The sequence below is a fragment of the Cyprinodon tularosa genome, unplaced genomic scaffold (assembly GCF_016077235.1).
Source record: "Cyprinodon tularosa strain WSP-4 unplaced genomic scaffold, ASM1607723v1 ctg65, whole genome shotgun sequence".
NCBI classification, from domain to species: domain Eukaryota; kingdom Metazoa; phylum Chordata; class Actinopteri; order Cyprinodontiformes; family Cyprinodontidae; genus Cyprinodon; species Cyprinodon tularosa.
The window spans coordinates 1,371,549-1,385,158 of NW_024039396.1; the positions used below are offsets into that span (position 1 = coordinate 1,371,549).

The following is a 13,610-nucleotide window of genomic DNA, read 5'->3' on the forward strand; positions in this document are numbered from 1 at the left end:
GGCAGGCTTGTTCTGAGTATTTTGGCCTGAGAATAGTATGACACAGAATTTTCAAGGGCAACTTAATATACCACAAAAAGATCATTAAAATAAAAATACACAAAAGAGAAACATCTGTTGTGCCTTTTAGATTGAACTGCAAAACTAATCAATGTCCGGTTAAGGAGAGTTTTCCTTGCGTGCCCTTATCTGCTTTACAAATAAAATTAAATAAGCTTCTTATTTGTTATTGGTGAACAACTAAAAGATAATGCAAACCTAAAAGAAAAGTTTTGCCTGTAAAGACTTCCTCCTCTCACCACCCCCCCACTTCTCAGAGGAAATTAGATAATTCCTGCCAGGGGATTGCTTCATCGCAGTGACCAGATACTATCTAATCTTCAGCTTCTATAAAAGAAGCCTCAAAAATGCTATAATTTTAATGCTCTCTTGCTCCTAAATACTTAAGATTTTGCTGAAGTGAGAACTGCTCAACGTATATTATCAGTTGGGCTTTAAATGTTAAAGAAAATTAACAGTCTCACTAAACTCTTAAGCTCAGTTGGCCTTATATGGATGTGCTGTTTGCAGGTGACTAGTTAACAGTCGCACCCGTCCCCTCCCCCACGTCACAAACAGCAAGGCGTTGCAGCAGTAAACGATCAGTTTACTACAGACTTTACAATCATTCAATAAGCTTTTGAAAAAATATTCGTAAATCGGCTTTAATAAGTTGGTATCCCTGGTTTTCTTTCATTTTTAAACACTGGTTTATATCCTGGTTTGTCAGTTGAGTAATCAATATGTCCTCCATCTATCTGTCTGTTTGATAATAATTAATCTATCATCTTTGCATACACTCATCCATTATCCTAATCCTTTATCCATCAAATGACTTCAGTTACAATAAATGAGATTAATGAGAAAGATTTTTTACAGATTAATGCTATTTTTCTGGCTTTTTTATTCACAATCGAGGCAATTCTTTTTCTGTAACTGTTTTATGTTCCGTCACGCTGCAGTGCAGCTCAGATGAATGTATAGATTATGGTTGGGTACAGTGTGTACGGTTTGCAGGTCTAAAGTTTGTTTCTGCCTGTCTATAGTTATTCTATTGTAAAACCCAGAGGACCAATCCAGGCTCTTTTACAACAGCTTTTTGGAGCTCATGTTTTATATTTTCTTATTATATTATCTCCTAGTTCTGTCAGAAAAGTCTCCCGGTTGGTAAAGGAAAAAAAAAATTATGCTTAGCGATTCTAGAAGACATACCTATGGAACGCAAAAGTACTCAATTACATAAATAAAACAATTATGATATAATAATACATAAATGTTCAATATAACAATGAAATTCTGAAATAAATACATGCAAGTAAAATGAAAAACATTATTTAATTTCCACTTTCCCTAGTAAAATAAGTTATCTAAATCCAGCAGTTTTTATTCAAATATTAAATCTTTAAAAAGTCTGCTGGTTGGTCCTTCACTCCCATAAAAAAGCACATCAGTGCATGGCATCACATTTCTGCTTAAGTGTCAGAAAAACTGTTTTTATATTCAACTAAATTTAAATACTTATTGTAATATTTTATAATTTACATTTTAAAGATTCTCTTGTACCAAAATATTTCCCCTAAAAGTTGTAAAGATACTTCTATGTAAAACCAAAACTATGGCGGCTAAGAATGAGAACTCTTATGTGATAAAAGTACTTTCAGATGAATACTGCTTTAAATTTATATTATTTCAAACAAGCAAAATATTTAAAGATGAAGCCTTTTTTTTTTTTTTTTTTTTACATGTACATTTGGTTTTCACACAAAAAGATTTAAAAGCAATTCTTACAGACTGATTTTGGTCTTTTTATTTCCACAAACTTCATACAGGTATAACATCTGTACAATTTACATATTTACAAAAAAAAAAGAATAGTTACAGAATATGTACAAGTACATACAATTATACAGTGCTAATTATTAAATAATAAGCTCATTTAGAGTCAGTTTATCCTTAAAGAATTTGATGACGCCTCTTACATATATATTGCTGTAAAGATGGCTTCCATGTGACTCTGTACTTTTTATGGTTTCCTAGCGATAAGCGCAACGTTCATTAGTATGCTTCAGTTTCTATAGAACATTTATGATTGCCAAGCTAGGATAAGGTTAGGATAGCTACGATTTATGAGAGAGGCAGACATTATTCACCCGACCTGTATGACTAGTGGTGATCTAAAGTTCACGCTGCTTTGATTCAGACTAGTCAGTTCAGTGTAAAGCAGTTCCCAGAAACATGAAAAAACAGATTCTGTTACCGGTAATGGCTTCAAAGAACCCTGCCAGTTGTAACAAGCCTGCAGACCTCTTGCGCAAATTCACACAAATTTCTAAAGAAATGACCTTAACAGGCAAAAAGAAAAAAAGTCCTTGTTGGTGTCGCTGTTATCAAGAGATTCCCTTGTTTTATAGAAATGTGTTAGTGTCCAGTCTCTACATGCAGCCTGCCCTCCTTTCTTTGTAAGAACAACCCTCATGAGAACATGCTTCATAGGTCCGGCTAGTTTTGCAGTCTTGGTTGTTTTGAGTGCAAACTCCCGGCATCCTGCCATGTTGGATCCTAAACAAACCCCAGGATTAGCTTATTTAGATGTCAGAATAAGCTTATTAAATGTGTTTAGATTTCAATAACAAGAGGTTTCATGTAAGAAAGGAATCTTATGATGCTCTTGGGGAAGGACAGCTCCGAAATGACTTGACGCGCACGTGTGCCGAGAGTCCTCCTCAAAGCCACTCTGCTGAGCTGCTGCAGGCTGAGGGGAGTGTCTAAGGAAGGAAAAACAAACACCAGATGTTTGATATTTGCTAAAGCTCTGGGCCATGAAAAGAGCCCTTCTTGTGGGAACACGTACTTTCATAGAACTCGAGGCAGAGATATGAGGGAGATCCCACGCTGGTGTAGTGGATGGGCTTCTTGTTGAGGTTGTCGCGGGCGAAAACATTTCCACCGAACTCAACAAGCAGCTCTATCAGATCCGTGTTCTTAGTTTTAGCTGCGTGATGAAGAGCCGTCTCATGGAGCTTGGAGGCGTTCACATTGGCCCCTTAGAATAATGACATTCAGTTATATGACTATTTTTCTCTGAGACATTTAGGTTTGTATACGTACAGAGCTTAACAGAAGTAGTCACACCAGTTAACTGTAACATTATACCACAAACCTCAACATATTTTACAGCGAGTTTATGTTATAGATGGTTTATGTGCATTAGCAAACAAGACAATGAGACAAGTTAAAGATGTGGAGATGTTTAAAGCAGGCGATCTGGAAGGCAATCTATGTCCTGGGATACTCCTTGAACACAGTGGAGCAAGTGGGAGAAAGAGCTCCTTCTGTCACGTTATGCTGAGGTGGTTTCTTGCAGATTTAATAACCAAAAGGAGGCAACTGAAGCAAAACTTCAAAAATAACAAAATACAGAGAACCAGAAGACGTCAGGAAAACACACAAGGATCAAAAACAACTAGAAACCAGCAAAGAGTAACTGAAGAGGAGGAGTATAAATATATGCTCAACAGAACAAATACCCCATTTACTCTACCCTTGAAAATCCGTGCAGAGACCGGTCCCAGCTCAGTAACTGAGATAACTTATGGTGTGTAAATGGAAAGCAAACTGAACTGAACCGAGCTAGACACAACCGGACCAAGATAACTGCAGACCAGTTCCAGAGGTGGGCTCGGCTCGGTTTTTCCCTGGCTCGGTTCTCTGATAACAAGAGCGCATGAGCAGAACGCGTCATCTCCGTCTGACTGCACATCCCGATTCACACTCCATTCCAGTAGTTGGCGGTAATGCCCCTTCAGAAACAGAAGAAGAAGAACAACTTCTTCTTCAACTATAAAAAACAATTGAAATCTTCCCCACGCAACATTTTAAATAATGGCATTTTAAACAATAACACCGAAGTACAGCAATAATAATCAAGCAAACTTGATAACGTGCGCCGCCATTTAGATTTGCTTGATTCCCTCATTCTTCCTCTTCTTCTTCTTGTGTGTTATGGCGGTTGGCAAACAACTTTTGGTGCATTACTGCCACCAGCTGCTTGATTTCCTCCTTCAATACTGGCAGTATTTCGAGGAACCGAAATAGCGTGATGTGTAAACGGTCGTCAGAACCGAGCTTGGCCTGGTTAACTGATCCGAGCTCGAACCGGTCTCGGCATGGATCGGTTTTTCAAGGGTAGTGTAAATGGGGTAAAAGACTGGGGTGATCAACTAATTGGGAGCAGGTGTGGACAGAAGAATCTAGAAGGGAGCTAGGGGAAGGAGACTGACACAAGAGGGCCACAGAAGATAAACAAGAAATATATAAGAACTCAAATACAACCAAAAACTACACAAAATGAAATGAAACCAATGAAAACTCAAAAAGAAAACTTAAACAGAACCAACTAGGGCAAAATTGTGACAACTTCAGTGAAAATCTGCTGCACTATAGGTGCACAAAGGAGCACCATCACAGATCCTTCTTTTGAGCTTCTATTAGATTTTATAATCTTCAATTTACCAACCATCTTTAGGTGTCTGAGTGTTTTTCTACATACAGGATGTTTTTACTGCTTTTTTTTATTGTATTTGTAAATGCTATTTTGCCTTTTAATCTTGAAATTTTTCATAATTTGAAAAATTGCATTTTCTGTATATGTGCAGTGTTTTTATTATTTTTTTTTTTCTTCCCTGTACAGTTTATTCTGAAGATTTTGTGGAGATTTTTGTTCTTTTTCATATTTCTATATGTCTTTTGTGTTTTCTTATGTTGCCTATTTGCTTTTCCGCTGAGGTACAACATGAAACAAAAAATTGTATTTCTTTTCATCTATTTCACAAATCAAGTTTTTATCAACAAAAAAACAAAAGAACAGAACGCACTCAAGTCTTCAAAGAGGCAAAGTTACCTTCTAGCAAAACAACTTTAAAGGTATCATCAGATGTTCAACAGAAAGAGCTGAAAGCATATTCAATTGTCAGAATGCCTCAAAGTACAGAGATCTAAAGATGAAAAGTTAAAAAAGTATTGATCCACAAGGAATGAATTCATCTGCACTCAAAACTTTTCATTCTATTATTTTATCCCTTATCCTCTTCTGTAAACTGCAAACTCATGTACCGATGGGTTGGTCACATAAAACCCCAAAAGAAATATGCTGAAGTCTGTGGTAACGCTGTAGCAAAATAGCAAACAAATAAATAAAAATGACAGCAAAGATGAATTGAATGCAGAGGATTGAAGGAGGAGGCTCACTCACCTGCCATGAGGAGCACTTTGGCGCAGTCAAAGTGCTGCCTGGCACAGGCTACATGAAGCGGCGTTCCATAGTGACAGTCATGAGCCTCCATGAAGGCTCCTCGATCAATCATCAGCTGAACACAGTCTGAGTTACCTGATGGGAAAGACGAGGTGTCATTATGATAAAGGGCATCCTGAACAGTGGAGCACCTACTGACATCTAAATATCGAAACAAGAAGGCCCCAACCGCCCAATGATGATATCTGGCCTTTTTCTTTAGTGACAGAAATAAATACTAATGAAAGTTTTAAGGATTATTTTACTGCCTACCCTTTATCCTCCTATTCACAAGGGAAAGTTCAGTCAATCAGATTGGTTTGTAGTGGTTCTTATTAGCGTTGCACCAATACCAGTATTGGGCGGGGCCCCGATCCAGTATTACAATGGTGGTATGGGTAAGTACCAAGAAATAGGACACCTATACCATTTTTAAAGCCAAAAGTTTATTCAACTATTGTCACCCAATCCAGGTAGGCAATAAAAAGTTCTACTGGATTCACTTTGTATTAGTCTTTTCCCTGTTTTACAAAGGTAGGCAGCAGCTTGACAAACCCATGATGGTAATTATTTTACATCCAAGTAAATCCATTTCAAACAGATGGTATGGGTATGGGCCAATATTGCACAGCCAGGTATCGGAGCCAAAAAATGGCATCGGTGCAACACTAGTTCTCATTGCCTTTAAATTATCAAATATTACTAAAACGATAATAGTGGGCAAGTTTAAGATAGAAGCCCCTTTCTTGAGATCATTTCCTGACTAATAAAGATGAACAGTCAAAGTTTAAGCATTAAAAATACAGTGTGTTCTCTTGTCTCTCCGATTTTTGGTGGCGAACAAGAAAAGGCCTCAGAATTACATAATATTTCCACCCTAGAGAAACAAAAGCTTGTTGACTATGTAATGTAAAAATCCTATATACAGATAAAGTTGAGCAGAAGGGGACATTTTAAGATGTGTTTAAGTATTAAGTTCCATTTAATCAGTCTACTTAGGAAACCCTGACTGAAGTCAACGTCACACCCTTAAACTTCTTAGGAGTATTGTCAGAGAAAGCCTCAGGAAATTTGAGCATGATAATCTATCTAGATATTGTATAACCTTGCTGACAGGCAAAGCTGTTTGCATAACCCCGTACCTCCCATGCAAGCCTCATGAAGCGGAGAGAAAGTGAACAGAGGAGGATTGACGGTTGCTCCGTACTCCAACAGCAGTTTTACACAATCCAAGCTACCGGCCGCACAGGCGTCACACAGCGGGGTGCTTCCATCAATGTTTCTAGCATCCACCTGTAGGACGGCACCACAGTCGTATGTAAACACATTAGAAAAGCCTATTTCACAACTAAATCCACCTGTTAAGACATCGAGGCCACCTCACCTGTGCATCGGCGTCCAGAAGCAGCCTGACACACTGGGTCTGACCCTGAATGCACGCCTCATGCAGCGGGGTGATGGAGTCCACGGCCACGATGTTTACGGCCGCACCCGCCTCAATCAGCTGCTGCAGCTGTAGGGCTCGGCCCTGAGCGGCAGCTTCGTGCACGGCTGACCGGTCTGTCCAGAACCCGAGGCCATGAGCTGCAGACACAAAAGGCAGATCAAATCTGAGCACTTGGGTTCATGAAGCCTGAGGTGTGGTGCAGAAATCAGCCTTTAGCTGTCTACCATGATCTTTTCAAATAGCCATAACATTCTCCTTCATACTGCTACTTAAAAAAAGAAAAATATGTTTGTCTCTCAATGTGGTTTACAGATATTACATATTCATGCTATATCAAGCATGCTCCAGTATGACTTTTTAGACTTAGACCAGTGGTCAAACTGGTTCCAGAAAGGGCCGTGTGGCTGCAGGTTTTCTTACCAACCAAACAATCACACACTAGACTACATTCATCTCATCTAGTGATTCCAATCTGAACATGATGACTTGATGAGATGAATGGAGTCTGGTGTGCGATTGTTTGGTTGGAAAGAAAACCTGCAGCCACACGGCCCTTTCTGGAACCAGTTTGACACCCCTAACTTAGACTAAAGGGCAGATTAGACTTCTGTAACTGCACACATAAAATGTGGCTTGGGTCTGGTCACAAACCAGTTTTGCTGGTATGCTTCTGCACCGTCGGTCTGGAATTTCTAGGGACGCACAGCAGTTTCCCGCCAAAGCGCAAGGGAGAGCCTATTCGAGAACTCTCGAGAAATTCGGCGGATGGTCACAAGAAAGTTTTGGCAGAGACCTTGAGATCTGCCAGAGATTTATATAGAATTTGTCTGAGGCATCATACAAGTGGTTGTACTTCTGAATGTCCTGAATTAACCTTTCGTCATAGTTGTCCATTGTAATTGTTCCTTGGTTTTTAAAAACATTAAAAAATGGTGCGCTCCGGCAACGAATCGAGAAGGACGACCACGCAGACAGCCAGAAAGGCATACCAAGGACCATTCACAGCTGCTTTTTGTAGGTGCACTTCCTCTTTAGGTTTCCGCAGGTTTGCGACAGTCCGACATGTAATCAGGATTTTTTTGAAGTGACAGATTTGACGATTGCAGAGGCTATGCGTTAGAAGCATAAATTGGCCTTTAGAATACTTTGTCATTTTGTTTACACAGAGTGTATACAAAATTAAATTTCGTTTTGAACAGCTCTCATGGCATTTACATTTTTTAAAGTGCTGCACTGCTCAAATGTTAACCGTGTGCGGGAAAAAAACATGGTGCCAAAAAAAACTGCATTGAGTTACGGAAGTTCAGAGCAATAAATATCTATGGTGCCATTATGCAGTGTTTTGGTTTGGTGTTATGAGTTTGATGCAGAATCTGTGACATGAGTTTTTTCAACAGTTCGGCTGTCTGATGATGGTGGGGAAGAAGCTGTTTTTTAGAATTGTTATTTTGTATGAAGAGTTTGTTGCTGAAATGCACATGCTTCAAGAGAAATACCCAATGGGGCTTAAAAAAGTCAATATGTTGTTTCTGCAACAGTGGGACAGAAAAAAGCTGTTTTATTGGTCCGGCATTAATGAAAGAAAAAAAAACAAAGAGTGAGCATAAAGGCCTAATGATCCAAACAGTGAACTTTAGGTCCCTCATTAAAACGCTGCACAAGCATAGAGCAAAAACAAACTTGAAAGTCCAGCCCTGAACGTCACATTTCCAGCAGGTTATACTCAATTATTTCTTTATCTAACTATGGCTCATTTATTGCCATTTTATGCTACATTAAGGTCTCCCTTTTTAAGCAGTTTGCTGCAACTCATGCAACAGTAATGCAGGCAAGAAAGTATATACATATATATATAAATTTCAGAAACATGTGCCTTTTAAGGCTAGCCATTAGCACAGTTGATATATGCAGAATGTAACCACAAAACAATAATTTACTTCACTTCTGAAAAATATCTTCCCTTCAGTGGAACTAAATTGTGCAATAAGAATTGAGTCATTGCATTAATCTACACTTTACGCGTGTTGTGGCGTGTTGAGTAATTCATCTTTTTATTTCTTTTATCCATCTTTTAATTTGTGGGCCTCAAGACAGTTCTGCTTTATAAAAAGGAAAATTATTTTTTTTATTTTTATATTTTATTTAGTCAACTGTCAACAACAATACAATGAACACAGGGACAAAGTAAACACGACATTTTTTTTTTCCCCTTCTCCCCTCCTTCCCACTCCCCATCCTGTGGTCCCTTCCTTTACCTTCTATTTATTCTGTCCCCGACCCCTCCCCAACTATCCATACCCAGCTGCAAACAAAAGAAACAGCAAAATAAAGTAATAAAAAAAAAATAGTTATACAGCTGAGGAATCACAATCATAACAAAACCCAGGGGACCAAGACAGGGTACAGAAACATGGACAGCATGTAGAACAGGGGTCCGCGCAAGCGTAGGTACACAGATCAAGACAGGACATGGATATTTAAAAACTGCACAGGTTGACAATCACTATCGCTAGCCAGATTCACAAGGAGCCGCCGGGCCGGGGGAACAGGCAACTACAACAGAGCTGGTTCCTATGCGATTTTCAGGCTCGAGGGAGGGTATCCAGTCTTTCAAAATAAGATAATATAGGGGTCCAAGTTTTATAAAATTTTTGGGTCGAACCTCTAAGACAAAATTTTATCTTCTCTAACTTAAGGAACATGGACAAATCTTTCAACCACAGAGAAGCCTTGGGTGGGTGTTCTGATTTCCACACTAATAATATTCTTCTTCGGGCGAGGAGAGTTGAAAAAGCTAGTACATTTTTAAAATCATGTGTTAATGATATCCCATCCCCTGGAGTTCCAAATATTGCCAATTCAGCACTGGGTTGGATACCTATTTCGAAAGCTTCAGATAGGATCTGAAAAATTGTGGACCAGAAGTTAGGAAAATTATTTTTAACAGTAGTTTAGTAACAGATTGCTTGATAGAAGCTGCAAAACAAATGATAAAGATTAAAGGTCTAGGTTTATCCTTCAGAACCCTCCACTCTTTGCACAACAGCTGTCCTGGCTTACTGCATCCGCCGAACAACAATTTCACTGGTTATCATTTATATATTTAAATGTATGCATCTTAGTTATCCGGACCATTCAAAAAACAATAAGTGATTCGATTTAGCTCCTTATATAATCTTAGACAGGCAATTCAAAAGTCTTTTCTTGTTTTTAGACTCGGTAAGCAGATGTTTTATTTAAATATTGAGCTCTATAAACTCTTTATGTGTTCAAAAAGACACTTCTTCGATATCTTTGAATATGTGGGACTTTTTTTGATTCTCCTTTGTGTAATACATGTTTTCAGATTGTGTTAATGTCGAACAGTCTTTATTAGAAAATTTTGCAGAAATATTGGTATTTTTATAAGTTTTCACTTTTCATGTGTTATATAAAATGAAATTGTCTTGTTTATTTGTCTGGTTTGGGGATCACAGTTGTTGTTGTTTTTTTTGTTTAAAGAGCTCACTTAAAGGTGTCGTGGAGGATTTTTTTTTTTCCGGGTGGATCATCTAAATAAGTGGTCCTCCTTATTGTCAATCATTCAGGTGATATGTTTTCGTAAGGCCGTCCTACATGCTCGTTCCCAGTTCCCTCGTTCCAAACTTATATATTTTTTGTATTATTTACAGACTTTATTAATAGGTTAATTGTTGAATTTGTGTATTTATTTTTTGTTGTTTTATCATTTTTTCTTTCTTTATTATGTAAAACAGGAAGAAATGTGGGCGGTCCACTTTCTATAAATGTAGGAGCCTGGTAAGGACCAGCAGGCATTTGGGTTAGGGGCCTATGGGTTTTTAATTTTACCAGTGCAAGAGAGGTGACAGAGCAAGGAAATGTTTGAACTCTGTAATGTTGCAAAAAATATAGGAAATAAATCAACTGAACATCTACAAGTTTGGACTTCAACTTCTTATGCCTGCATCAAGAAAACGTGACCCCAGTGCCTATAGTGGCTTATTGGAACTTTATTGGATGTTTGGTTTGACAAACAATCGCCACTACAATCATATTTTGCCAGACTGCTCTGAGCATGTCTGATGATGGCGTCAGAGAAGCAGTTTAATGAAGAAAATGTAAAAAGCATAAACATTGTCTCACTAAAGCCATAAAAAAATGTTTACAGATGTGTATTAGTGTTCTTTAGTGAGTTAAGGAAAGAAATAAGTAGTTTTAGTACCATAATTACATTATTTATGGACACTCCCTGATGTATATCTATTCATGCATGCGCAGAACAAATGGCGTAACGACACAACAATAGGCCCAGTAAGCAACACTATCTGGGTGGGCCTCATATCAAGCACAACACCCTCTAACAATTCTCTTAAACCCACCTGATACTAGTTTGACTGACCGGACCAAAACATGCCAGATTTCAACATGATGGTGAGCCGTTTAAACACAACACCAATACAGTACAATGTGTTGTACGTAACGGTTATGGTTTCAATCTAGGCTCTACATTGCCAATTATTCCAAGTAGTATTGTAAAAAATAAAATACTCAAATACATCGTTCTTTTAAGATCTTTATTGTGGTGTGAAACATAATATATGAGTCTATTTTTAACCAACCGTCTAATGAACTATACACAGTTATTAACGTAGTAATTAAAAGTACCACTGTCTGCTTTGCTATTTGCATGTTGAAGTCTGCCATGTGTTGGGGTATAAATAAGGTCCGGTCAGTCAAACTAGTATTGAATGGGTTTAAGAGGAATTTTTTGCACCATTACATCTGCAAAGAGACGTCCTAGTCCACAATTGCGTAGGGGGCCTACCGGGCGTCGATGACCAGGCCCCTAAGAGCTCGGGGGTCCGTAAAGCAACTGCATACTCTGCTTACAGATAGTTATGCCATTGCGCAGAACGGAAGATGCTTCCGGGACGGATGCGATACAGTTTGTCCGAGTGGAGTTGCCATATGATGATGTCATAAGAAAGGGCAGGGCCCCCAGCAGATCTGGCACCTACACAGCCCTGAGCAACTGCCCCTATGAATCATTACAAACACTGCCACAGGTTATGACTCATCAAAGTATTAAAGCATCTTAATGGCTAAATAAAGCACAAGATGCAAACTTTACATTTTAGAAACATATGAAACTGACTCAGTGGTGATTAAAAACTTAAATGCATTCAGCTGATTAATACTGTGCATCTGTTTAGTGTGGCAGTAAGCCATGATACTTCACCTAATTGTGATAGTAATAAATGTAATATTACACCTCAGATCAATTTGATGCAATATGTGCTGCAGGATTCATAAGCCGATATAATGTTGTGGTTGTTTTGGAGAATAAATTGCTCTGTTCTCCTGAATAACGAGCTTAAAGCCTTGGTTCACCTTGCTCACCATTATCACCACTTTCACTAACCACGCTGTTTCTCCTCCGGCTACATTTCCAGCCTAAATCAAGCATAAAAAAACCAACATATAACGTTAACTGCCAAGCTCACCTTGTCATTAGCCGAATCTTTTTATAAACTGGTATCTCAGGTTAGTCACACACTGTAAGCTACTTACCGATTTCTCCATACAGCGACGGTCTGGCCCGAGTTATCTCCATTTCATCTTCCCGTTCTCCTGCTTTCGGCTGTCGGTGTAGAATCAGCCGATGGTGCGCCTCGTTTTGAAGGAAAGAATTAAAAAAGCCTGTAAGCGCTGCATTATTAGAAATTACAGCCGAGCAGGGTCCCGTTCAGACTGAGCATGCGCAGTGCAAGCTAGAGGAATGCAGGGGGATTCTGGGAAATGTAGTCAGGAGGAGCAGCGATTGCGAAGTTAAATAAACAGGAAGCGTCTTGCAAAAAATCTTGATATGTGTTTTTAGTGTTTGTTGTTGTTGTTTGTTTGCTGAGAAATTTTGAAATAAATTAAAGAGACGTCATTTTGGTCAAAGTGACCAATTTGCCCTTTACCAATACAGATTGGTTAAAAACACAACAGAATTAGATTGATTGTTTTACCAAAGGGATGGTTGGACATATAACTACCAACCCAATTGGTAAAATTCAGTACATTTTTTGGTTGTACTGACCAATCTGTTTTTAAGGTCTACCTAATGCAGGCATCCCCATAGTTGGTCCTCGAGGGCTGCTGTCCTGCAGGTTTTAGAGATTTCTCTGCTCCAGCACAGCTGGTTTTAATGGAAAGCTGATTAACAGGCTTTTGTACAACTGCAATCATCATAGCCAGCTGTGCTAAAGCAGGGAAACCTCTAAAACTCGCAGGACAATGGCCCTGGAGGACAGACTTTGGGGATGCCTGACCTAACGGCTAAACTATGGTTATCTGTAGGCACCAGGTATGTTTGAAGTAATTCCTACAATTTTATATCTGAAAAGTACAAAGAATGGAAAGTGCTAAGGGGAAATTGCCAAGCAGCTTGGTGAAAAAAGGTCCACTGTTGGAGCAATCATTAGAAAATTGAAGAAGCTAAACATGACTCTCAATCTCCATCTGAATGAGGCTGCATGCAAGAACTTACCTCATTGGGTCTCAATGATCCTAAGAAAGGTGAGAAATCAGCCCAGGACTACACGGGAGGAGCGGATCAATTACCTGAAAAGAGCTGGGACCACCGTTTCCAAGGTTACTGATGGTAATACACTAAGATGTCATGGTGTAAAATAATGCATGGCACGGAAGGTTACCCTGCTTAAACCGGTACATGTCAAGGCCAATCTGAAGTTTGCAAATGACCGTTTGGGTCATCCAGAGGAGTCATGAGAGAAAGTCCGGTGGGCAGATGAGACCAAAATAGAACTTTTTGGTCATAATTCCACA

At 38.9% G+C, this 13,610-nt stretch overlaps 1 protein-coding gene across 2 annotated transcripts; it reads right to left on the minus strand.

The window, feature by feature from the left end:
* Positions 1–1,823: 1,823 nt before the first annotated feature.
* On the minus strand, positions 1,824–12,390 carry LOC119799107 (ankyrin repeat and SOCS box protein 13-like). 2 transcript variants are annotated; one of them, XR_005282810.1, is made up of 7 exons: positions 12,348–12,390; positions 6,714–6,913; positions 6,472–6,622; positions 5,291–5,425; positions 2,891–3,082; positions 2,596–2,804; positions 1,824–2,532 (listed from the first exon to the last, which is right to left on the minus strand). XR_005282810.1 is itself a non-coding variant. In XM_038308852.1 (6 exons), exons 1-6 carry the CDS (start codon positions 12,388–12,390, stop codon positions 2,656–2,658), a joined length of 870 nt encoding a protein of 289 aa, XP_038164780.1. In that variant the 3' UTR covers positions 1,824–2,655. The 2 variants fall into 2 exon arrangements, 1 of the variants encoding a protein (XP_038164780.1); XM_038308852.1 differs by having other exon boundaries at positions 1,824–2,804.
* Between the last annotated feature and the right edge of the window lie 1,220 nt (positions 12,391–13,610).